The sequence below is a fragment of the Neopelma chrysocephalum genome, unplaced genomic scaffold (assembly GCF_003984885.1).
Source record: "Neopelma chrysocephalum unplaced genomic scaffold, ASM398488v2 Primary Assembly neopelma1_59, whole genome shotgun sequence".
NCBI classification, from domain to species: Eukaryota; Metazoa; Chordata; class Aves; order Passeriformes; family Pipridae; genus Neopelma; species Neopelma chrysocephalum.
In genome coordinates, this window is record NW_020897714.1 from 9933418 (window position 1) to 9959173 (window position 25756).

The 25756-nt window shown below is 38.2% G+C and overlaps 1 protein-coding gene and 1 long non-coding RNA gene across 3 annotated transcripts in view; one reads left to right on the plus strand and one right to left on the minus strand.

Moving 5' to 3' along the window:
* The first annotated feature begins 7861 nt into the window (after positions 1 to 7861).
* On the plus strand, positions 7862 to 13977 carry LOC113965757. Its single transcript, XR_003533628.1, has 3 exons — positions 7862 to 7913; positions 10572 to 10750; positions 13830 to 13977. It is a non-coding gene; the product is annotated as an uncharacterized LOC113965757 (long non-coding RNA).
* Positions 13978 to 20197: 6220 nt separating this feature from the next.
* Positions 20198 to 25756, minus strand: part of KITLG (KIT ligand) — a 56840-nt gene continuing 51281 nt past the window's right edge. Inside the window, exons 8-10 of one of the 2 annotated variants that reach the window (XM_027680395.1) lie at positions 25520 to 25596; positions 22961 to 23044; positions 20198 to 21775 (exon numbers count right to left, since the gene is read on the minus strand). In XM_027680395.1, the coding sequence (XP_027536196.1) occupies positions 23005 to 23044; positions 25520 to 25596 (117 nt within the window). In that variant the 3' untranslated portion in view covers positions 20198 to 21775; positions 22961 to 23004. Of the gene's footprint in view, positions 21779 to 22960; positions 23045 to 25519; positions 25597 to 25756 lie in introns of both variants that reach the window. The other variant, XM_027680394.1, reaches the window with a different exon arrangement.

Here is a 25756-nt window from a genome sequence, read left to right on the forward strand (position 1 = left end):
AAACTTTGTTAATCTCTTGCTCTCACATGAAGGACGGACAGACATACAGACAGACAGAAAGAAAAGGAGAATTTGGTTCAGATTTTAGTAAATAAAGGCATGAGAGAGGCAATTTTGTTCAGTGAAAAACATCAAGTATGCTAAATTGAATAGCTGCATTTAATGCTTCCTTCCCCAGGCATTAATGAAATGGATTTGGGCCAGGATGTTCTCTCTCTTTCTCTCTCATTTTCAGTACCGCTGATGTGACATTTAATCTTATAAAACTTCTATGGATATCAATTTCTTAGGTTTAGCTTAATGCGTATGTGAATACTTGATGAGAGTTCTGAGTTTTCACAAGATTATGAGGGAATTATTTCCATCTGGCATCTTCAAAATAATAGCCAACATACTTTAACAGGAAGTACATTTTGCATTTCAAACGCAGAATTATTCGAGCAATGACTGAAACTAATTTCATAGTCTGAGTTCATATCAAATGGTGCTTCTGTACATTTCAATGCTGCTTCATTTAGTGAAAGATGATATCATGTTTGATTACTGTGATGTGGTGATTTTTTTTTAATCAGGTAAGACTCTGCAAAAATAAAGAGCTTCAACACAACCCTTATACTCCTCCTGATGAAAATTATCTGATTCAGCTTATTAGCAAGTAATGCTTAAATAGAAAAACTACTTCTGTTTGAGATCTAGTTATTTTTAGTCTGTTTTCACTCTAATCTAACTTTATACAGCTTCTTTCACTCAAGAGAAGTTCTTAAAGGTTTTTCTGAAGGCGGATGGGAATGGGAGGGTGGGAATAGTGTAGTAGTAACTCCTTAGTTATTTGTGGGCTTCCTTTCTGACTAAGATATTTTACTCTCTGTCCGTAATGATCAGTTTAACACATTATGGATTCACATGACAATTTTGTTCACTTAAAAAGGATCCAATTATGAAAACTGGAAAATTGCAGTCTTAAAAATCAAAATACTTTTATTGTGTTGACGTACTCAATCCTTGCGTTGAGCAAGGGAAAAAAAGAGTTAACAAGCTAAACATATCTGAAGCGGCTACTGTTGGCTGTTCCTCACAGTATTTCAGAAATGTTCCATATGGAAGGAAGCAGATTTGATAAGTTTTTTCAGGAGGGAACCAAAAAATAAGAGAATGAAAAAAGACATAGAATCTTCTGTCATGATTAGAAGCATTTGGTCCCTCAGGTTTGACAAGTTTGCCAAGAGAAAAAATAAGTTTCCTAGGAAGGAATGCTAGGGAGGAAAGAGAGATGACAGTAATACTATCAGGCTCAGATATGAGAATCAGAAAAATAAAAAATATGAAATCAGTCTTTGACACTAAAATTTTTGAAGAATAAATACTATTGCAGGGGTAGAGATCTTTTTGCCTTTGTGACATTTCTGGTTGTTTTCCTAAAATTATTTTGTAGTATTTCTCCAATGAGATGATATAGATTTAATGTTTATATTTGGAGTTTGTAAATAAAGGAGTAATTCCATATGTAAACAGTCTCCTACAGACAATAGTCATTATTGCATTAACACCATATCTTAATTAAACTTAAATTCCATTGTAAATCAGTTTGGTTTGATTTTAAGTGGAAGGCTATGTGTCACAGTCTTAGTTAATGGCTCTTGGCATTCCTATTCCACCCAGCCTATTACGATTCTTTTTCTTCATTTTTTTCCTACCTGATCTGTTTATGTCACATACCTCTTGTTGCCTATAATAAGTCTTGTAAAATCTTACACTCAGACCTTATATCTGCATCCCCCTAGGCTGAAGCTCTATGCCTGCGAGCAGCTGAGTTGTTCTTACAGCCTTCCAGAGCAGATGGAAGTCAGCTCCTGCCTCATCCAGCCCTCCTCCTCATTCCCAGCTCTTCACACCCAGTCTTGCCCAGGAAGGGCCCTTTTGCTGGGTCCTTCTCACACCCTTGCACTTGCTGACCTAGCTACTCCTCCATGAGAGGAGGAAAAGCTTTCTGGGAGCTAGAAAGAGTTAAGTGGAAGGAAGGACATAACAGAGACATTCTGTGTTGAACAGTTTGGTGGGGATGAACAAAGGAGAGGAGGACAAGGAGAGAAATGGACACGTGCAGGATGTGGGTTTAGGGGCTGTAGGAGAATAGGGGTGAGAGCTGGGCACACCACATCAAGGATGGGACAGAAGATGGTCATGGAAAACTGGTCAGAAACTCTCTGAGACTCTTTAGGAATTGCTTGTGAAAGGAGCAATGCTGGGAGCCTAGGGCACACTGATGCTACCTGCTGTCCCTACCACCCAAGAGCTGTGCTGGCTCTCTTCTACCCACCACTATAATCTGCTTGCTGTGCAAAGGTTTTATTTTGTCCCAGCTTTCACTGAGATCAATGAGAGCCTGAACATCAGCTGAATGGATATTTCTCTCTGTTTTAAGTCTGCTGACTGTTAAGCTGCCCTGAAATGTACTCTTGATCCTGTAAGCTTAGTGAAGGGAGAAGATAGGGCAGAATTACAGAAAGGTCTTGGTTTTCTCTTGATACCTGGGTGTTACCTAAGTAGACTGCCGATTTGTAGATTCCCGGGTCTACAACCTATCTCACCCATAAATGTACTGCTGTTTCAGAGTTTACCCTACCTCAATGCTTGTAGTAACTTCTAGCAATAGTTGATCTGTACACACTTTTTATTTTTAAAAAAAACAACTTCTTGCTTGAGAAGTTTCAAACTTTAAGTGACAAATTACTGGCATGCTTATAAGCACATTAAAATGTGAATAGAAAGAGTTAAGATACACAGCTACAAGCCTCTAACCTGGGCTTTATATCAGGGTCTGCTTTTCAAAAGTTATGAAGAACACTACCTATGGTCTTCAATGGTTGTTTTTGATACTCAGTAGCCAAGTGAGGTTCAAAGAATGGGTCTTGTAATAAAATTTGGCAGTTATGATATGACAAACATCTTTTTACCCAGATGTTATAATTTCTTGTGTATGTATAGATAAATTGTATCTATAAATGTGCTTCTAGTTCACTTCAGTACAAAATAAAATAGGTTAATTCAATCTTTTGTGAAATAATATTGTGCCTGAAAATTTTGCTCAAACTTTGAAACTAATAACAAGTTAATGTTTTTAAAGTATATTTACATTATTAAAGGTCAAAATAGGCCCCTGCTACTTTTTTTAAAATTAGGATGAAAAGTTTGTTATATGAAACAGCTGTAGTTTTAGTAAAATTTTTATTCACGCTATGATCACAGTGTTTTGCTTGCATAACTAGAGAAATAAAAATACCAACAAACCAGTGTTTTTCTTGCTCAGAAATACTCAGATATGTCACCTGAGTAACCTTACTGCTGAGAAAGCTTTGTCTTCTTTCCTTCTTCCTAGCATCATGTTTTAACTCCATCTGCCTTTGTCCTCTCAGAAACCCACAGTTGGTGTTGATACTGTCAACCCTACACTGGATCCTAGATTAGATTTGGAAAAAGCTCATGATTAAATGCTTGAACAGTAGCCCCTTTCATCTGCAGCTTAATTTATTATGGGCTTGTTTTGCAGACATGATGGAATACCAAACTAAATGGAGACTTATGAAAATCCTCATTGAGTGTTAATGTCTAATATCTAATTACTCTGGAATTTCCTTCCAAATTAGTTGTTGTTTTAATATTCAAAAGACCTTAATTGTTCTTTTGTTGAGCCTGATGACATGTGGCTGGGAAAGTCACTGACTGTATGAGTTGTTCCTTTTGGTTCAAGACTCATATCATATTGCAGCTGTTTGCCCCCTTCTGAAAAACAACATGTTCTAAATAAACATAGACTTAGAAATACTACTCTGAATCTTGTGTAAGATAGTAAAATTGACCATTATATAAACTTTGGTAAGAGGTCTTCCATGGTGGCTGTTCTAGAGTATCTTTCTATACAGACACTCTCTTTGAATATTGGAAACTCCAATAGTTTCCAGTGTAGAGGCAGGACACACACTTTTGTATGAAATATATGGAATTTCTGGTATAGAAAAAATAATTTTACAGTGATTATTCTAGGAAAATTTCACATCTCATATGCTACACATTTTTCCATCTTTTTTTCTTTAGAGTTCATTCAGTCCAGTAATGTTAGTCTTTCTTATTACTTGAAATCAGTAAATAATTTCACTTAGCTCTTCCTTTCTCTTCCACATCATCTGTCATAGTGTTTGTTTACAATTGTCATGTGGGTTTGTGGTTTGCAGGTTTTTTTTCACTGTCCAGTAACAAATAAGGAATGGAAACTGAGTTCCACAGAGATTAAACTCATACATTTGAAAGCATAGTGTATGAGTAGTTTTGAAGTAAGGCAGAACACATATTTTTGCTGTAAGGATACAGAGTTAAACTTTTCTGTGCTTTCTACACTGTGATGGGCCAGAAAGGAATGCTTTCTCCTTGGGAAAATGGAGGCAATATCTGGAAAAAATACAGAGTTTCCAGGCTCAGGTTTCTGATTCATTACAAGTCCTTTCACTTGTCATACAAACAGTATAACACTTTGTCACAATGCCATGTTAACTCACTCCTTTAAAAGGCTGAAAGATCTTTCTCTTCTCAGTCTTCCTAGGAAATTACAGAAAATTATTTTATGTCTTGGTCCTTACGCAAAAACAAAAAACCAGAAAACTTACGTCAGGGTAAAGCAGATTCTACATTTGGTCTCAGTCTAACAGCTATTCTTCAAAAGAGTGAAGTGAAAGTATTTAGGTAGTGATTCATATTCCAACAACTTTCCTATTAAACTGGAGAAATGTAATCACTGAGTGTATTTCGTTATACTGCATTTAATAAAGGGGACAGGGATACACAGTATGAGGCAGAGAGCAACAGGTCCTAAAAAAAACACACAGTGTGGGTATGGTATCCTTCTGGAAGTATGAGTATTGTTCTGTATTTTTTGCTACATCTCATTCCATTTCCAATTTCCTTTCTCCCTTGTGTTTTTCTTCACATCATTTAGGTGCCTTCTCCTTGTAGTTATCCTGTACATCTGACTCAGGTGCTACGTTTAGAAATCCCACTTCCCACACCAAAAAGTATTCTAACTTTCTCTGGAATGTTAGAATACCCTCTATCACATTGGTGATAGAGCTGCTAAATGTTGACAGGTGTTGGACCAGACAATCTCCACACAGCCTTTCTACTATGGTTTACATGAAACAGCTAGCTCTTTCTTTGTTCATCTTCAGTTGAGACCAATCTGCTGTGTCCAGCCATTGGAAGCTGGCATCTGCACAAGAATGTTTCATGGGCTGTGCATGTTCAGATGAAATATGCTCTAGTGTGTTCTGCTGTGCTCGAGTGTCTGTCCTGCTCAGGCAGGAGGAGGTAAACAGCTTCCCAAATAATCTTTGCTGTAATAGGAGAAAGCCTTACCATTTGGGGAGTTGTATTCCTGGAAAAGTAGTGAAAAATAAGAAAGTCAGAAAGGCATATTCTGAATCAGACTACAGTCCTAAGCAAAAGTCTCATTAATGGTTCTTACTGCAAAATGCTGTTTAACTTGCTCTCAGAACTATCTGCACTAATGACAACTTCCACTTTCAAGTTATTTACATAAAGTATCGTTCTCACGTCACTGCTAGCAGCTAGATGGCTGCGTCTCGCTAGGTGAGATGAAAAAGAAATGGATAGAGCAGGTTGCAAATGAATTCAGAGAAAGCTGGGTTTAGTGTGGTGGCAGGAAGGATGAAATATTCCCCCCATAATGTTCTCACCATGCATAAGAACAAATACATGACCACTGGGGATTCCCCTACGTGAAACCTTCACAGATAGGTCTTCACAGTGAAGGTGATGATCTGTGATGAGGTAGTCTGTGCTTCACTAGATCTCTCACACTTGGAGTGTTTGTTTCCAACCTTTTCTGGCAAAAGTGGGTGGTTCTAAGGGAAAAAAAAAGACAACATCAAGATTCTTGAGGAGAAGTCACAGGAAAGAAGAAATTGCAGACCTGTTCAGTGGGTCACCCATGTCTTGAATCAGCTTCAGGTGCCTCATGGTAAATAAGCAAATACAAATCATTCTGAAATATTACATCCTTCCCTTGAACTTAAGGCTTGCCAGAAAAAAAGGAGACAATTCAAATACATATTGATACTTCAGTGTGATTTAAATTCTGCTCAAAAGGAGCTTCTTTTGTGCTTTTTGCTTGTAACACAGATTTGGCTGCAGAGATACAGATATTTTCTCTGAAGAGCAAACCTTTTATGCATGTCCATTGGTAATACAAGTCAGGGGTTTACAGGCAGTTCTAACATACTTTGAATAATTTAGAGCTCCAAAGAGTGCTAGACTGATGCTATCATTTGATACTGAGTGACTCTTCATCTAACCAAGAAAGAACTTGAGAGTAAACCCCATGTCTAAAATCATAGGGTTTTCACTGCAGTTTGCTGCTGAAACATTAGCACCTATTGATCTTATTCTAATATGACTCAGAGAGGTCTTTATTGTTTTGATTAATTTGCCCAAAAATATAAAACTTGATGACTTAGGATGGCTTTAATGACTGAGGCCCAAAAATTCATAGCATTTTTGTTAAATTGAAAACATATTTAGAGATAAAATTACTATATAACTTAAATAATGTGCATTTATTGAAGGCAGTTAAATAATATATACTAATATTTTGAAAAATTCCAGTAATAATTAAATCTATTAAAAACTTGGGTGAATAATTGGTTCCCAGATAATGTATTGTTCCCTGCTGTGTACAACCCATTGATCTAGAGGGTTTTGACACTTTTCCATTGCTGGCATTTATGCTGCACCAGAAATGTTGTTGGAATTATGACTTAGATGCAAAATTAATTTCTATCAAAGCACAGTTTAAATTAAAGCAAAAAAACCCTTTTCCTCTTTATTCACATTATGCAATTAATTTGTATATGATGTTGGACATCTTGACTGAAAATTAGACTGTTTGTACCAAATAAACTTAATCCCTTTTCAGAATAAGTTTACTTATTTGGAAGCAGGCAGCATTAGCTCAGTTTTAAAAGGCCCACTCCTGTATTTAATCAGAAATAGCTACTCTGGAATACTTTTCATGTAGGCAAACTTTTATCTTCCTTCAGAGACAGAGCTGGAATTTCATTCATTAGGGAAATGCTGTACTATGTGAAAAATGCTCATGTTTTAAAGTGATGTACAATTACCATTTTTCAGAATGTCTGTGGAAAACTTCTTAACATTTCTGTTTAATATGTATGACGGGTTCTTAACAGAAAACTTCTATCAACAGAATCAACTATTCAGCTTTTGGAGAAGCTGCAGTACGGCTGCTCAGGCTCATAGTGACTTCCTAGACGAAAAACAAATCTGAAATCGCTATGTCTAGTTTTATCATAAACACTCAAAATAGAAAACCTCTCAATATACAGAGTAATTTTGTTGATTAAAACACTATATAGCTGATCTCACTTGTTGACTGTTGATTTAGTTTTGTATTTTCTCATTTGCAAAGTTTCCAACTTTTTTTTTTCTGGACCACTGCTAGTTTTAAGAAAAAAAATTCCATTATTCTGGATAATGGAACTTTAAATAATAAAAACATCTAGTACTGTGTTCTTCAAAAGGTGATAGAGTTCACAGAAAGCACTCTGACAAATAAAAAACATAAGTAGCAGAAGCTAACTCATATCTGTGTTGCAACAGAGAAAAATAAAGTCTTTGCAGGATTCTGTTTGAGTGTTTTGGCATCTACTGATCAAGTTTGGAGAAGTAATAAATATTTTCGTCCTATTTCAAATAGCAACCACCTCAAGAATGTACCTCTAATTTATAGACAACACCTTTTGGATATATTTTAATAAGATGCAGAGGACAGCTGCAAGTGGAGTTTGCTGGAAGCATGGCCTGTGAAGAAGGTCTGGGGTCATCAGGTTTGTTTAATCCGGAAAAGGCTGAAAAGACACAATGTATAGAAAAAATGTATAGAAAGCTTCTGAGTTCTCTGTTATGGACTCTTTAGTCATCATCATCATCATGGCTAGGCTTTGCGAACAAAGATTTGGGAAAGGCTCTATCCACATTTGTTACAAGCACTCTGGTGGCTAAAAAGGCCAATACAAGATAGACATGTCCAATTGCAAAAGGCACAGCAGAAAGACTCCTTAGGTGGTATATTCTGCAAGACACGGTTCTTTCTGTGTTGTCTTTTCTCCTCGAGAGTGATACTGCGTGCTTTCTCAAAAGCATCAGCAGCGTTATAGATGGTGTGTCTCCAGACCTCCCGATTGGAGGCCAGAGTGGACCAGTTATGTTGATCAATATGCCCGAGGCTGAGATGTTGTTTCAGGGAGTCCTTGTATCTTCTCTTTGGGTCTCCTCTCATGCGGCAGTCAGTGGCAAGTTCACCATAAAGCAGGATCTTAGGGAGGCGGTGGTGCTTCATCCTTGAGATGTGCCCTGCCCAGCGCAGCTGTGTTCTCAGTAACATGGCCTCAATACTTGTGACTGCTGCTTGTTCTAGAACAGATGTATTGGTCACATAATCTGACCAGTGGATGTTAAGGATTGTACGGAGGCAGTGTTGATGGAAGTGTTCTAAGAGATGCAGGTGGTGGCGATAGATGACCCATGATTTGGAACCATATAAAAGAGTAGACAGCACTATGGGTCTGTAAACACTGATCTTGGTACTTTTCTTCAAGTGTTTGTTATGCCATACTCTTTTATGGAGTTTACCGAAAACACTATATGCCTTCGCTAACCTGTTATCTATCTCCCTGTCAATCTTACCATCCGAGGAGAGGAAGCTACCTAGGTAATTAAGCTGCTGGACTGATTTGAGCTCTGATTGGCCGATGGTGATATGGGGATGATGGAAGACTTCCTGAGGTGCAGGTTGATAGAGAACTTCAGTCTTCTTTAAGCTGACTTCCAGCCCAAAGAGCTCAGCAGCATCTGCAAAGCAGGATGTTAAACGCTGCAGAGCTGCTTCTGTGTGGGCCACAAGGGCGGCATCATCAGCATAGAGCAGCTCCTGGACAAGATGGTTTAAGATCTTAGTGTGGGCCTTCAGTCGCCTTAGGTTGAAAAGGCTTCCATCAGTATGATATCGAATGTAGATACCGTCCTGATCATCGAGGTCTGCAGTGGCCCTTTGGAGCATCATGCTGAAAAAGATTGTGAATAGAGCTGGTGCAAGAACGCAGCCTTGTTTCACTCCATTGGTAATTAGAAAGGGCTCAGAAAGTGCATTGCCATATCTGACTTGGCCACATTGATCCTCATGGAGTGAGATGTTAATTTTAAGGAACTTACTCTTTAGTACCAGCAGGTTAAAACCACTTACTTCAGAAGTGACAAAGATAACAGTGACTCTGTACTGGAAAGAGGATGGATTATTCTTCCAGCCCATTTTCCTAAAACACCAAATAAGAAACTGATCAATTTTAAAGCTTTACAACATAGTAGGAACTTTTGATAAAACATTTAATTTTGTATTTCTACATACATGGGAGAGGAGAGCTTACAGATAGTTATAAGTAGTGGAAAGAAAACAGGTAATGTCTCAAAACCTGAAATATGCCTTTTATTACTGTGAGGCTTCGTAATATTTTGTATCTTTGCTATGCTACCTACTAATATAATAAGGTTTATCTAGACCACCTTATCATGCCAATCCTGAGCTAGATTCACATAGGATTAAATACTATGTCCTTCAAAAAATTAGTGAAGGTTTTTAAATGAAAATGCTTTAATATTTTTTAATGCTTATGTTTGATGAAATGTTCTAGTTTTTTATTCCTAGAGGTAAGTAGAAAAGTTAAAAAAAGAGTTGAAGAGAGAAACAAAAAGACGTGAATTAGGCTTTAGAGCAAAAGATTGTGAAGAAGAAAAAAAAGAAAAAAGTGCAATACTCCTCAGAATAAGCAATGCATATACTATGCTTGGCTGAATTCTAAATGGAAAATTTTTGTAGACATTAGTCGATTTTGTACATGGTAAAGTAAATATTCCCAATAGATGGATAAAACGTAACTGGTGTTATTTTCTAGGGCAAAAACGGAGTCTTTGTCCTCAAGGTTACAGCAGAAAGCAAATGATGCATATCAGTGCTTGCAGCAAACAAACTGGGTAACACACAAGGTTTTTTTTAAATGTAATGTTTTAGCAAAAGCTCTTAAAAACCATTTCCCTTCCATATCTTTTTCCAGCTGCAACAGCCAGTGGATTTGGTTATTTTTGCCCCACTGGTGCTCTGAGGTCCTGGCTGTCATTGCGAAACTGTCTGGAATGAGAAAAGTGTGCCTCATATAATGGGAAACCAGGAAAGAAGGGAGGGTTTAATCTTCTTGATTGTTGTAAATCTAGTTTCTAGAGAATAACTTCAAAACCAAAGCTTGTCCTTTGATGTTTCTGAAGATCTTATAGTATGACCAAGTATCAGCTTTTGTGTTGCTATGCTCGATTTGTTCTCAGGATGGGTCATTTGCCAGCCCACTCTGTCAGCATGATTATGTGTTAATTTTTAGTAGCAGACTGCAGACAAATGATTGCCATTGGCTGTGACGTGATTTTTTTCACATTTTCAGGTGTCCATTAGCAGTTTTCTTTGCCGAACGTTGCCTCTTCCTCCAGAACTGGCAGAATGTGTGATAAGAGAGGTCCTCAACCCTTGTAGTCCTCTATCACCTATTTCATATTCATTTATTAAATAACAGAAGTTTTTAAATTGTTTCAAGTTTGCCCAGTTGATTTGGTACTGAAACAGGTGAGGAAGTCTTACCTGAGCTGTTCTGCCAGCTTTGCTCTGAAAGCATTAACCTCAGGCAGAGAAGCTGTGGTAAATGGTGGGAAACTGTAACACACACTACATCTAGAGACTTCTGTGCAGATAAGCTTTTGCTAGAGCTGTAGATTTGGTTGATTTCCAGAAGCGCTAAGATCCAAAACATGTTGAAACGGAAAGAATCTTGTAATGAGACTGGGAACAATTCACGAAAAATCCTGTGAATGGAGTTCAGTTCAAAAATGTTTTTGGCGGCTTTGAAAGCAAGTTGCTTACCTTGCTGATAGAGCAGAGAAGTATTCCAGGTCATAAAAATGGTTATGAAAAGAAAGGATATCCTACACTTTTCAAAGAAATACACACTTATATTTTCTTCTTTTGCTGCTTACTCCTGAAACATGTTTTTACATTTCCATGAAAAGTAACATCTTATCAAGTAGATGGCATGTTCTGATATTTCAGATACTTTATTTAATTGCCAAAATCATATGATGCTTCCCTCTGTGTCCCGCAGTTGAACTTTGCCCTTGCCAGAGCACTGTTACCACTTTATAGAATCACAGAGAAAAGTTTGAAGTGGAAATTAAACTTTTTTTTTACATAATGATACTTAATAGTTTTCCGCATAGTAACTTTGCTTTCATATCTCTTTCAATTCAGATTAAACGGTTATTTGCAACGTAAAATGTCCATTTTAAATTGGCAGATTAAATTCAGGAATCCCTGTGTGAAATTCCATGGTTTATGCATGAGAGTTACATATAATTATCTGTTTAATTTGAATTAATAATTTGCTACGATCTCCTTTTTTTTTATGCTTATTCTGCCCTCCAAAGAAGTCATAGAATTTCAGAACTTGGAAATAATTTTTTTCTAAAAAAATAAATTACCTACAAACTTCTAAAACCTGATCTCTTGAGTGCAGAGCTGCTGTACATGAACTTGTTTATTGGGCGTTGTTTTCTTGATTTTGGGTTGCTTACTGTCACTATATACAGTCAGGCAGATTTAGTAGAATTTAAAACATTACTATTTTTGTGAAGGCTATTTATCCTTTTTGCTGATGTACCCTTTCTAAGAGCTATTACATTTTTCTAATCTTAAAAATATAAAAAAGTCAAGATTTCCAGTTTATTTTTAAGCCACTGGGATGATATGTAGACATGATATTTACAAAACCATCAGGGAATTTGACAACAATCTCGGACTGCATGCAGTCATATTAACTTGCATTATTGCTTACCTTTACATTTTCTTTAGAAATGGTGCTTTTATTTTGCTGCTTTTATTTTTAGTATTGGGAATCCTGTCACCCCATCAGTGCACACAAGGAAAACGGTATATGTTCCTCCTATTACTCAATAGCTTGATCCTTAAAGTGTTTGCCTGTGAAGGAGGGAAAATTAAATAAAGGGCTTCTCAATCCCCTGCTCACCAGGCTGGATGCAAGACCATGCTTCTCCCTCCCGTTGAATCTGTGTTGTTGTGCAAAGTGTAACGCAGTACTCCTGGAACCAGGACAGATGGAAGCTAAAGGCTGGCACTGCCTGGCTTCCCACAGTCTGTGGAACAGCGTTGGAGCAGCACTGTTCTTGTGGGGTGAAGAGGCAGTGGACATTCTTTTTATCCAAAGACATATGCCTTGATGTCTGACCCATCAGAACATGCAAGCCTGGTTCAGATTACTATAAGAAGGTGAAGGAGGTGTTTGGATGGGTGTGTTGTATGTCTTGACTCTGAAAACACATGCTGCTCCCCAGCCTTGGTCAATATGGCAAGGTTTTGTAATGGACACAGAGTCAGAGGTGGGAAGAGCATGGGGATTGAGTCAACTCATGGTTGGATAGGCAAGGACCACAGGAGGTGGTGATGCAGCAAGATGAAACACAGCAAAAAGAGCTCAAGTTATAATCAGCCTGAGCAAGATCAACAAGAGGGTCATCAGAGGGAAAGGTTAGACTTCAGTCAGTTCAGGAGGTTTTATTGACAGGAACCCTGTGAGCGAGGACCACACAAAGACGTATCTGATTAATTTGACCAGCTCTTACTGTCTTAAATTCGACAGGCAAATATTTTTAGGGGAAAATAGGGTTAACATATTTATGCAGCATAAACTTTGTTTGTTCCTCTGAGGAAAAACTCTGTGGGAATTTCTCTGCTTGCAGCCAGCATGCATACTGCTGTGCAGTGCAGTTTACAGTGAGACTAGCAGTATTCCAGTTATAGCTGACCCCAGAAGTCTAATCTTTTGCTAAACAATTTGAAGTGTTTTCTTCCTAAATGCCAACTCAAATGTTTACTGTCTACATAAAACTGCTAATGGTAGGGCTGCTAAGTGCAAGTGGGATACATGAGGCTTTAATTGCAGAGTATGACTCAAGAGGAGAGTACAGGGAGTCTGGGTGGGGGCTGAAGGAGGGACTGGATAATGACAGAACATAAAGGTGCATGTATGCAGGAGAAAAAACCTGGGGCTTTGCTGAGTTTCCAGTTTTGGTCCAGGTTGAAATGCAGAAGACCTGTTTGAGTCATGCAACGTGGAGCCAGATTTTTGGCTCTCAGTGAAATAACGTTGGTGGCCTATATGGAAATATAGATGGATTCATCTCAGGAACCCCCAGGGACATGGTAGGTGCATGTGGTTCTGGTAGTTGCAGCCACTGAGCAGGAAGAGCAACGGTACTGAGCAGCCAGTGGCTGGGGAATACAGTGCAGTGTGGGTAGCCCAACAAGCCTTTTGATCAGCACATGGGACTTGGCAATCTTGAGGCTCACTCTTGCCAAGGGTTGGATTTGTGAAGAGATTCTGTAACGTGCAGCCATTCCTTCAGGGTATATGATTGAAGTTCACAGCAGTTACCTGTAAAATTTGCTAAATTCAACCACTGTCTCCTGCTCCACCCCCATCAGCACCTGCCATCCCACACTACATTACACGTGCATTAGTATGCCTGTTTAAAACTTTGCTGTGTATCAGCGATTCTATCTGAAATGTAGTGAGCACCGAATTGTAGCATGTAACAGCATTCTTCATTCGCACAACTCTTTTTTTGATCCAAAGGTCAGAGCATTTAAAATAAAATCAAGAAAACATGGTGCTCACGGACTGAGGCAGTTGGATTCCTCTGGAACAATATGAAACAAGACTTAACAACAAACTGCTGAGTGGTACCACCATGTCAGTGGGTTACTTTCTTCCCAACTTCTGGTAAAGGAGGAATAATTGCCACAAAGAACTCCCTGCTTTATTCTCGGGGATGAGATACAAAAGATTTAGATGCTATGTCTCTGCCTTCAGTGATGCTATTAATTGGTTTTGAGACACATCCTCATTTTGTCACTTCTAAAGGTGAAGTCTGTTCTCTGTTTTGTTAATGATGACAGCACTGCTGAGAAAAAGGAAGGTCTAAAATATTTAACTTTAAGAACATGACAGATTAAATAACCTGGGGAGTCCTAATAAGCATCATTCACAATGTAGGAGATGACAAGGTGAAATTTCGAAGATGACATTTTGTCACTTGTGGTAGTCACTTAAACTGACAAAAGCTATACATTCTGCTCTGCAGCTTCTTTACTCTAATTGGGCCAATTTTACTATCATGCTATTATCCTGCAGAGCAGAACTGGTGACAAACAAAGAAGCTTTTGTGATCTCAGTCGAACATTTTTTCATGAGCTCAAGAAATATCTTGCCAAAAAAGAATGAAAATTGTCCCTACATTTTGTGACTGGCCAGAAGCCCAAGGCTCATGTCTGTCTGCAAAATGCCTCATCTGTATTTTCAGTTCCTGCTTGCTTATCATGAGGTCTTGCAGAAAAGGCCAGAAGTCAGAGGAACTATAATCACATTGGGATTTTTCCTGATACATGTTGCAATAACTTACCTTGGGATATGGCAGAGAAAAAAGAGGCTAAACTTCCATTCCCTCCCTCTTTGCAGTTCTGTCAGTTTGCTTTAATTTAACCTTATTTTCTATTACACACCAGCACATAGTAATTCCGTTTAAGTATATAATAATAATACAAGACTTGATTGTGTTAGCACATGCTTCTTTGTAGATATCGGGAAACTTAATCCATTTTAGAAATGTTTGAACTTTGGAAAAAAAATTATCATCAACAGCTATGTGAAGAGTACTAAGCAAGTGATTCTATAAGCTGTTAATATAATGTGAAATACCGAAACAACCCATTTTGTTAAGACTAAAAACATCTTATTTATGACCATTCAGAAACTTTGGGCAAAAAATATGTTTAGTAACACACATTTGTTAACATGGAATAAAATTACACATGGAGTGTATGTGGAGTGGGCATATATCCAGCTCATCTAAAATACAGTCATTTCATGGAAGCGTTAAGCTGTTAAAATGTATTGCTATCAAGAAAAAGTTGTTTATTATAATAAATGTTGTTTTTCTGCATGACAGAAGTAGGAAAACACCATTATTTGCCGCGGTCCACGGGGGGAAGGGAAATGGGACCGGGCACTGCAATAAGGGTTCTAACACAGTTGAGGTCTCGTGCAGCAATGCCGTTTATTTGGGGGAAACAAGGGTTTAAATAACGTAGGTTTGAGGGGTGGATTCTAACCTGGGGAGGCGCAAGAGATTGACAACTCAGGGAAAAACGTGATAGGGGGATAGGGGAAAGGTGGGCGGAACTCCCGGGTATCCGAGGGATTGGGCCAATAGTAGCTCTCTCTGCATGGTGGCAGGTTGTGACCAATGAGCAGCAGAGGAGCGGGAAAACTGGGGAGACAGGGTGACAAACAACTTTTGGAGGGAAAATCTGAGGGAGAAAGGGAGACAATATGGAGGTAGGACAGAATTCATAACATTTAACAATAAACTGAGGTGCATAAGAATTCATAAACACACAACAATAGACTGGAGAAAAACTGTCAGTCTGGTGGGTAAATTATCAAGTAACAGGTCCCTTTAGATCCCATTTATGCTTTTCCAGGCAACATATCTTTCCCAGTCTGTCTTCTTATCCAGCACAATTATTAATGCTGTCCATGCCTCAGACAAAGATAGCCTTTGTTTTTGTCCACTAAATGAGACGTTTATATTCATTGTTTTGGAGAAACTAAAATTGGAAAACTGAAGGTAAATATTTCTCTCAATCCTTTAGCATATTTAAGTCTTCAGGGTTCAAATTAGGCAGTGGTGGTGGTGGTATGTAGTTAGTCAGCATTATGTAAGGCATCAAAATATTATGGTGGTGTTTCTTTTGGCTGAAGATTTACATGTTTTCCCAGATTTTCCCTCTCGCTCTTTACTCCATCTACACATGTTACAATTCATAGAGTCATAGATTAGTTTGGGTTGGAAAAGGCCTTTAAATACCATCTAGTTCATCCTCCCTGCAATGAGCAGGGACATCTTCAACTAGATGAGGTTGCTCAGAGCTACATCCAACCTAACCTTGAATATTTCCAAGGCATCTAACATCTCTCTGGACAACTTCTTCCAGTGTTTCACCTTCCTCACTGTAAAAAATTTCTTCCTTATTTGGAATTTGAAGGAATTTGAAGGAATTTGCCCTCTTTAGGTTCAAAACCATTAACCTTTGTCCTTTTGCAACAGGCCCTACTAAAAAGTCTGTCCCCATCTTTCTTATAAACCAACTCTAAGTACTAGAAGGCTGTAATAAGGTCTCCTCAGAGCCTTCTCTTCTCCAAGCTAAACAGCCCCAACTCTCTCAGCCTTTCTTTATAGGAACATATTTCATCCCTCTAACCATTTTTGTGTCCCTCCTCTGGACCCTTTCTAACAGGTCCATCCAGCTGAGGACCCCAGAGCTGGATGTAGTATATCAGGTAGGGTCTTAGAGTGGAGCAGAGTCATCTCTCTCAACCTGCTGGCCATGGTCCCTTTTTATGCAGCCCAGGATGTATTTGACACCACTCAGATTGGTGTTGTCTGCAAACTTGCTGAGAGAGCACTTGATCCCACTGTGAATGTTTGTGGCATTGATATTAAACACCACTGTTCCCTCCTCTGAGGGTCACCCCTCACCAAAATCTCCACACCACAGTCAATCTGGACATCGAAGCACATTATCATTTACCAGCTCCTGACTTCAGTGAGAGTTGTTTTGTTGGCTAAGAATTCTTACATCTCATTTCCAGGTACCTAGCTGTCACTTTTGCCATCTTGAAATACCAAGTCAAATCTACCTCCTTTTTGTTGCATGAAGTTTGCAGCTTCCACATGAAGTATACTCATTGCCAACTCTGCAGCTACGTGGTACTCATGTAGCCCTAGCTGAACTGAGCGTCCATCATACTGTTGACCCACCTGAGCCACCAGTGCTGTTCCTCAGGGCACAACTCCTGCTACAGCATCAGTGCTACTCCACTGCTCCATGGCCTCCTTCAAGTCCATCTGCTCTGCATTTCTGGCTGTGTCCAGACCAACAGCCACAGCTCTCATTCTTGTCCATACCCTAAATTCTGCCATCCCCAAATCCTGCTGCCCTGTGTCCCAGTCCACTAATCCTGCTCTCTACCCTTCCTCACCAGTCCTGTCTTTACCTCAATCTTATTTCCATCTGTATCTGACTACTGCAGCTTCACCTCTCTTTCTTCCAAGGCTCCTTAATGCTCTCCAAGGAAGGCTGAAAGTCTCAGCAGGCTTATCTCTTCCTCTTAGGCCAGCATCCTTTCATTCTCTCTCAGGAATGATGTGCCAAAGCTCCCTGAGCAGCTTAGTTTTTTCCTCCCAAACTCATCCTATCCTGGACTTCTTACAGAAAAGCCACAATAAACTGCTGAAACCTGAAAAAAAGGATGGCATTCTCACAGGATAAGCTCTGGCTTCTACTGAAAAACCCTGGTGAATGCTACTTACTGCGCAAGAAGTGTACCGGCAACATTCATGAAATGCATTATGAAGGAGTCTGCATCTAGTAGCATAGGTTCTGACAGAACTCTTCCAGGCGATACAGGATTTAAAGAAAGGTCTTAAATGGGACTGACACAAAGCAATATAGTAATTATTTGGCAGTGCATAATATCTTTATTTAGAACAATAAAGTATATGTATATAATGTAAATTCCAAATTTGAACTGATATAAAAAAGGATGTGGGAAAACATCTATCTTCAAGAAGACACATATGTACACACATCACATTTTATAAACTTTGTTGATTACCTTCAGTCAGAATGTAACTATGCAAAACTGTGCTGACAGTTACATTTAAATAAATGAATTTGCCCATGATGCAACCAGCAAATGTCTGTGTCTCTGTCATTAAAGAGTCTGAAATTTCCATGTTCCATCAATTTGATAACATAATAGCAACATGTCACCATTACTGTAGATCTGCATTTAAGGCAGTTGAATCAGATTCCTGAATTGAAGAATGTTGGATAATTTTTAAATGTAAATCTAACCCAAAATATCAGTATTTTATATATGCAGTTAGATTTTCAATTTAGTAGTTGTATTGTGTGTACTGAACAGTTTCAGCATATTACAAGAGAGAGCAACAGAGAAAACAGAGCTGGTGAAGATGAGAACCCAAAAAAATGTGCAGGTTGTACACATACTCCATAGTCAAGCACATTTATAGTCAAGCACATTTTATAAGAAAGCTTATAAAATGACCTTGTGATGAAATAGGTACCATTAATTCATTCAAGTAAACACAAACCTAAACAGAGTTACTCAGCATATCACTATCCGTTTTTCTTTTCTCACAAGGCCCTTAATAACTGCATGCAAAAGTGAACTATTTCAAAGGAAACTTAAAAATGTAAAGTTTCTCACCGAACCACAGATATCCAAAAGCCAAATTTGGCTGACTTTTGTATAAAAAAACCACAACACCCATTTTCCCCCAATTTCATTTTAAGAGGAAGAGTGTTAATTTTCCAACTGTGTTAATGCATAGGCTCTGCCTACCCAAAAAGAAAACTGAAAAACTGATCACTGTCCAGAAGTTAAACAGCTTACAATGGAATACAGAGGGAACTAAAAGTCTATTTCTGCATCCCCGACTTCCACTGAACAGTAATTTTTCTATTTCCATTTATTTCAAAGATGTCTCACAAGTCAGTTGTCTTTCAAAATTTCACTATGTCCAAAGTAAAGATCTTCTCAGTGGACACAGAAAGTTTCCAATAAATTCACAATCCCATTTCCAATACCATGCTATCTACTGTATCTATAGAATGTCTAGAAGTGTCCTTCTGCTTTGCAAGAGGACTGAGAACACCTGATGTTATGTTCAGGTCTCTCAAAAGGGGTTGCAGAGAACGAGAAAACAATGAGGCCGAACAACAGCTCTGCTACTCCATGTGTCATACGACTTTGGTGCATATTCAAAGAACAAAGTTTGTGATGTGAAGGTGGAAAGTTTGTACATAAATTTTCTTTCTATTCTCATATAGCCTTAAATTTCCTTTGCTCCACAGAAAGATTAAAGCATCTGACATTATTTGAAAGTGATTTAGGTACCTTTTTGAGATATCGTTCTTGGAAGGTGAATATTTTGTCGAATCTGTGTTTAATGCATGTTTCAATTCATAGCTGATATTTTCTGTAGTATTGAATAGCAGACTAAGAAGCCTAAAATATTGCACATTCTGAATATCGAAGTATAATTTGGGGCACACCAATGTGCAACATCATTATGTATTTGATTTTCTGGGCAGAATGCATTTAGGAACAAGAACATTAATAAATACAAGATTCCTGTTTGACTGAATCTAAGAAAATTTTTTTTAAACTTCAAATGCATAAGTTTGCCTTAATATCATATTGCATGAAGTATTTAAGGTTTTTTTTACAATACATAAGGATAATTGCTTCTGGACACTTTTCCGTTCAGTCAAACCCAAAACACAGTTATTCTCTGCATCACCAATAAGGTGCAAATTTCCATCAAATAGGTCATACTGACATTTTTTTTAGGGTAACTTAAATAGGTTTGAAACTCAGAGTCTGAGGGCCTTGTGAGTAAAGAACGACACAATGTCAAAAGAAACTTAACCGCAGATGGGGAATTCTGTTATTTGAGGAATGCACTTGCTTTTTAGACGTGATGAACGATCTTGATCATTAATTGGCTGAGTTCTACAGGAGCATCTTTCTGAATAAACATGAAGCTTCTCACACTAAGCTTCTTTTGATCTTGTCTAAGAGAAGTTCCTCAGATGATGCAAAGTTCTGTTATACTTAATGGAATTATGTTAATTTATACCAGCTGAGTAGGACTTGAGGACCCTTTTCTGACATCCAGGAAGTGCAAAAAGGGCCCAAGTATAAATAAAAATTCCACATGATCAAATCCTTGCATCAGTGAATTCATGAGAAGTTTTAACAATGACCTCAGTAGAGTAAAAATTCCATGCAGAGTGGCTATATGCACACATCAGCTCTGTAATTAAACATGGTAAGGTTCTGAGGTTTTATTAATAAGTATGTAAGACAGTTTTACCAATAATACACACACACTCACACATGCACACACACACACGCACACATATGTATGTATTATATGTATGACATATTCTTTTTATGCGTGGTTCTCAGAAAATTCAGCAGAAGAAAAAAATTCCACAGAACTCTTAAAAACTTTAGTAACTATACATTTTAAAGAGAACTCCAACTTTATGCAAAATATTAAAAGGGATTTTTTTTTTTTTTTTAAGTTCTGAAGTGGCTTAAACTAATACTCTTGCTGACCTGGTCAATTTGATGACAGATGACAGTTTGTCATCTGAAGTGAGCTTTTACCCTTTACCTTTTGGGAGTAAACCCCCTTAATACCGATAAATAATCACAATCATTATCCAGAAAGAGCCAAGATGAAAAGATGCACAACTACACTTGTAACTTTTACCATGATATTTTTAGGATTTACTTGAAAATACATGTCTGTACATCAGTCCTGTACATATTCCATTGATGCTATAACAGCAACAGATGCAGAAGACAAGTGGGAAACAAAGCCTTTCTCTTTTGTTTCAAAAGAATTAACCTTCAAGAGTGGAGAATGCCAGGATATTAAAGCTTACTTATCACTTAAAACACAATGCAAACATTAATTATAGCTGATGTAAGTAAAAGCTAAATACACTCTCAGTATCTTTCAGATTTCCTACGCTAGACATTTAAAGACAAAGTATCAATGGCGTACATTATCAGAATTTAAAACACATTTCACAGATTTGTCTTTATTCTGATGTTTGAACGCAATTCAGACTCTTTACTTTCCCTTAGCATGGCTGGAAATTTCACCAGTGTTCACATCCCCAGCAGTTACTCTGAATGCTTCGAAGCTCTATGAGGTAAATTCACCTCCTGTTTACTTTGTCTTCATCCAGTATTTGCTTCTCCTGAACAGAGACCACCAACACTGATAAATTCTTGAGGCTTTCTAGGGTGGGCAACCAGCCACCTGGCACCCGACAGAGACCACATGTTGCTGTACACACGGCCTTTGCCAGGCATAAACACAGCTCCTTATAAGTAAAAGTCTAGAACTCTAGTTCATGGCATGAACTTACTTTCAAGTTTTATATACAATATTGAACAGTATGTTATCTGTATCCATTTCTGCATTTTCTGTCAGTTCAGAGATCTCCATCTGAAGACATCAATGTAAGGTAGAGGACACAAAATTTAAATTAAGGATGGAATGACTTGCAATGATTATACATAGTTGGAGGCATTTGAAAAATCCTTTTTGTTCAGGACATACTTTGTTTGCCAGAGTCAGATGAAAGTATTAATGCAATTAGAAATCCTCAAATGTCACACAAGGTAGATATTCATATAAGAGACAGTCCTGCTAAGTGCACACTCTTCTTGTAATTGTTCAATTCACTCTTGGTTTCACAGTAACAAACACAAATTGTCCTCATTTCTATATCATGTCTACGAAGTCATGGGCAGCAACAACAGATGCAGACTCAGTCTGTCACTCCAGAAGGAATACGAATGTGCTTAAAGCTGCTTCATTTATGAAGCGAACATGGAACTGTTACCTGCTTGAAGAGAAAAACAGAAACTGATTTTGCTGGTTAGTCTTCCTCCCTGTATAACTAAACAGTAGAGTTTTTCACAGACATATAACGGAGACATTTTTCCTTATAATTTTGGAACTAGATAAATTTAACGACACTTGTATAGACATTTCTTTACTCAGAAAGAAAAATGTTATAAGATATACTTTCCTGGTCAATAACATCCTTGCCTGCAAAAGCTCATTGAAGTCATCTAAGGTGATGAAACAACCCTCATGGTTTTATAGAAGTGTTGTTTGTGCATTTTGGTATCGGCAGTCTCTGGCAGCAAACTTCCCTTTGAAGTCATCTTGGACAAGTCAATACCAAACTGAGTTTACATGTTTGGAAAAATTGAATGACTTGTCCAATGCAATGACAATTTACCTTCTCACTGAGCAGGTGTTAGAACAAAACAGTTAAGGAGTCTGAAACTCACTGAAGTTGCAGCTAACGTGATCACATCAAACACCTGAGAGTAACCGCTACAGGACAAACTGCAAAACCTGGATTGCCTGTTTACTTTTACATTGCTCTTTCCACTTGTGATATAAAATGAACCATTCAGTGCTGCCTGAATCTTCCAGACTCTTTCATAGATGCCACGGGTTAAGTACACAGTTCCTGTGGTAAGAAGCCTCTTGCCAGAGAAGCACACCATTCTGCAGAGGACAGCTGTGACTGAGAAACCTCACTCGCCTTTGCTGTTCACTCTTGCATACTAAAGCGAGAATGATGCACCTGATGAGGTTACAGAGACTGCAAACTGTGCTGACCAAGCAACAATTAATAAAAGCTCAGCTCTGCTTGACCTGTTCTCCCGCGCTCACCAGCTACTTTTAGCAGATTGTGTTTTTAGTTCACTTTGCTTTCAAACTGCTGTAGGACAACAGCTGAAGGCTTCTCCATCAGCTCTTGAGCCAAAAAGGAATAGCAGTAGCTGTACTTCACTTTGGAATTCTTGCACATTTCATTTTGAAGCATTCAAGTTAAAAGTCAAGTGTCTAAAGTAATGGTACAGGATTAATTAAAGTAGTTGCTAAAGATCTTATGCACAAATCAAGCCTACTGATAGCAAGATGTACTTTTTTCCCCAAAATGGACTGCTGAATTGCAGAAGCTGAAAGTAATTAAGTCTATGGTAAGACTGTTACCAGAAAAACTTACCAGTACATGAAACAGTAACAGTGTTGAGGGAAAAAAAGCAACAGCTACACTTGTAGATGTTTCTTTTCTTTTTGCTGCAACATACTGGGAGAAAAAAAAGGTACTTTATTACTATAATACTAGGGTTTTAATTCCAATGGAATAGAAGGGTCTGTAAGTTAGTTGAAATAAAAGGGAACCCAAAGTATTATAATTTATGTTTGCTATTAGTTCTTCCTATTTGTAGATGAATATTCCTAATTTCTCAGGAAGGAGAAATTTCTACTACTCATCTGTGCCATATATGCCAACACATATGCCACATATTTAAGAAGACATCTGATGGAGAACACAATCTGTCTAAATTTCCTGCTAAGGCCCTCTCCTCCATTTAACTAATTTTTTCCTCTTTTCTTCATATAAAAAAATGTTTTATATTTCCTGTGAAGTTTAAAGGAAGATGTATGTTCCATTTCACAGGTTTTAATATCTGTGAGGATGAGGTGCAGAACGAGTTACTCGTAGCAACTAATATAATTGGTGAATATACAGTCTTTCATTCTACATACTGTACATGAAGTAAATTTGTTTTAAAGATTTATTATTTTAGCAAGCCTAAACACTGAAAATTTCAGCTCCTGTAACCAGACTGCTAGATCAGAACTTTGCCTATTTCTGCATTCAACAGCGGGCAGCACCGGACATTTCACACAGCGTGAGAGGACTACAGTATGTGTCCTTCTACCATCCGCATCAGATCTTTCCCTAAGTCCCTCATATTTAAAATCTGACAAAACGTCATGAAATATGAAGTTAAACAATACTCTCAAAATGCTATAGCATGAATATCCCTAAGTCCTTTTCTGAATTTCACAGAATTCTTTGCCCAAGTCATATCCAAGCAACTTCAAAATCTTTAATTGTTATTTCTAAGGTATATTTGATTGACTGAGTTACACAGAACTTCTTACTTTTAAAAGTCAGATAAAGCCATGTTTAAGTATGAGTTTAACTATGAACAGAGCCTTGAATCGTTTCAGGATGACCATAGGAAGTGATTAGGATTTTAATGAGTCCTCATTAACTTTCTAAAATCTGCCAAAGACCTTTTCTGCTCACAGTATCGAAAGCCTTGGTGAGGTCGACAAAGGTTACATAGAGACCTCTGTTCTGTTCCCTACACTTCTCTTGCAATTGTCTGAGAACAAATACCATGTCTGTGGTGCTCCTGTTGGCTCTGAAACCACACTGACTTTCAGATAGAATTCCTTCTGCTATAGCGGGTATTAGTCTGTTCAAGAGTATTCTTGCCAGGATTTTGCCAGCAATGGAGAGCAGAGTAATACCACGGTAATTTGAGCAGTCTGATTTAATACCTTTCTTCTTATAAAATGTGATGATGCATCATCATAATGCATCATGAAGGTCTGTCTACTCTTTTATATGGTTCCAAATCAGGGGTCATCTGCCGCCACCACCTGCGTCTCCTAGAACGCTTCCATCAACACTGCCTCTGTACAATCCTAAACATTCACTGGTCAGATTATGTGACCAATACATCTGTTCTAGAACAAGCAGCAGTCACAAGTATTGAGGCCATGTTGCTGAGAACACAGCTGCGCTGGGCAGGGCACATCTCAAGGATGAAGCACCACCGCCTCCCTAAGATCCTGCTTTATGGTGAACTTGCCACTGACTGCCGCATGAGAGGAGACCCAAAGAGAAGATACAAGGACTCCCTGAAACAACATCTCAGCCTCGGGCATATTGATCAACATAACTGGTCCACTCTGGCCTCCAATCGGGAGGTCTGGAGACACACCATCTATAACGCTGCTGATGCTTTTGAGAAAGCACGCAGGATCACCCTTGAGGAGAAAAGACAACACAGAAAGAATTGTGCCCTGCAGAATATACCATCTAAGGAGTCTTTCTGCTGTGCCTTTTGCAACTGGATGTGTCTATCTCGTATTGGCCTTTCTAGCCACCAACGTGCTTGCAACAAAAGGGGATAGAGCCCTTCCCAAATCTTTGTTCGCGAAGCCTAGCCATGATGATTAACTTTCTACAAGCACTAAAAACCCCCCCTGGAAAACATAATACCCTGGGGAATACAAAAAAGTAAAAGAACACAAAAAATGTTAATGTAAAGAGTATTTAAAAGGATTTAGGAACACAACCAGGAAGACACTGCTTTCTATTTATTTCCATAATATCAGCCTAGCTTTACACTGTAGTGTCAGCCTAGCTTTACACCGCACAGCAAATGACAACATTCATTTTATTTTGTTGCTTCCCCTATAGGTCTCAGCAATCCTTTCTCACAGTGGGAGTAAGAACAGACAAAGTAAAGGTGTCTTCTTTATAAAATTTTGTAAGCAGAAATATTCTCCATATCAATTTCTATATTTACACCAGAAGGTCCTTTAAAGGGCACACTCTAAGCACATATTTTACCTCTGCAGCAAGACCCCTTGTTTGCAGGTTTTTTTGTTTGTCATAGAGCTAGAGAGTAACAGGAAGTAGCTCTCAGAGACAAAATCACATTTTCAAATGTAAATATCAAGTGAAATGCTATACCTAATCTCATTTTCCTCTTGACAGTCATGACACTGCGTAGTTTCAACACTTTCTGGTCTGGATTCGGGATGTGTTTTCTAGGAGGAAAATGCATTAAATATAAATATTCTAAAGCTTTCTTTAGTAATTCCCTAAACAATTGCAGTATGTTTCAGTTTGCTTCATATTTTCAGTATCAAAGTCAGCTTGCACAATGCAGGTCAAATTTTGCCCTCTAACATACATCTGCTACTGATA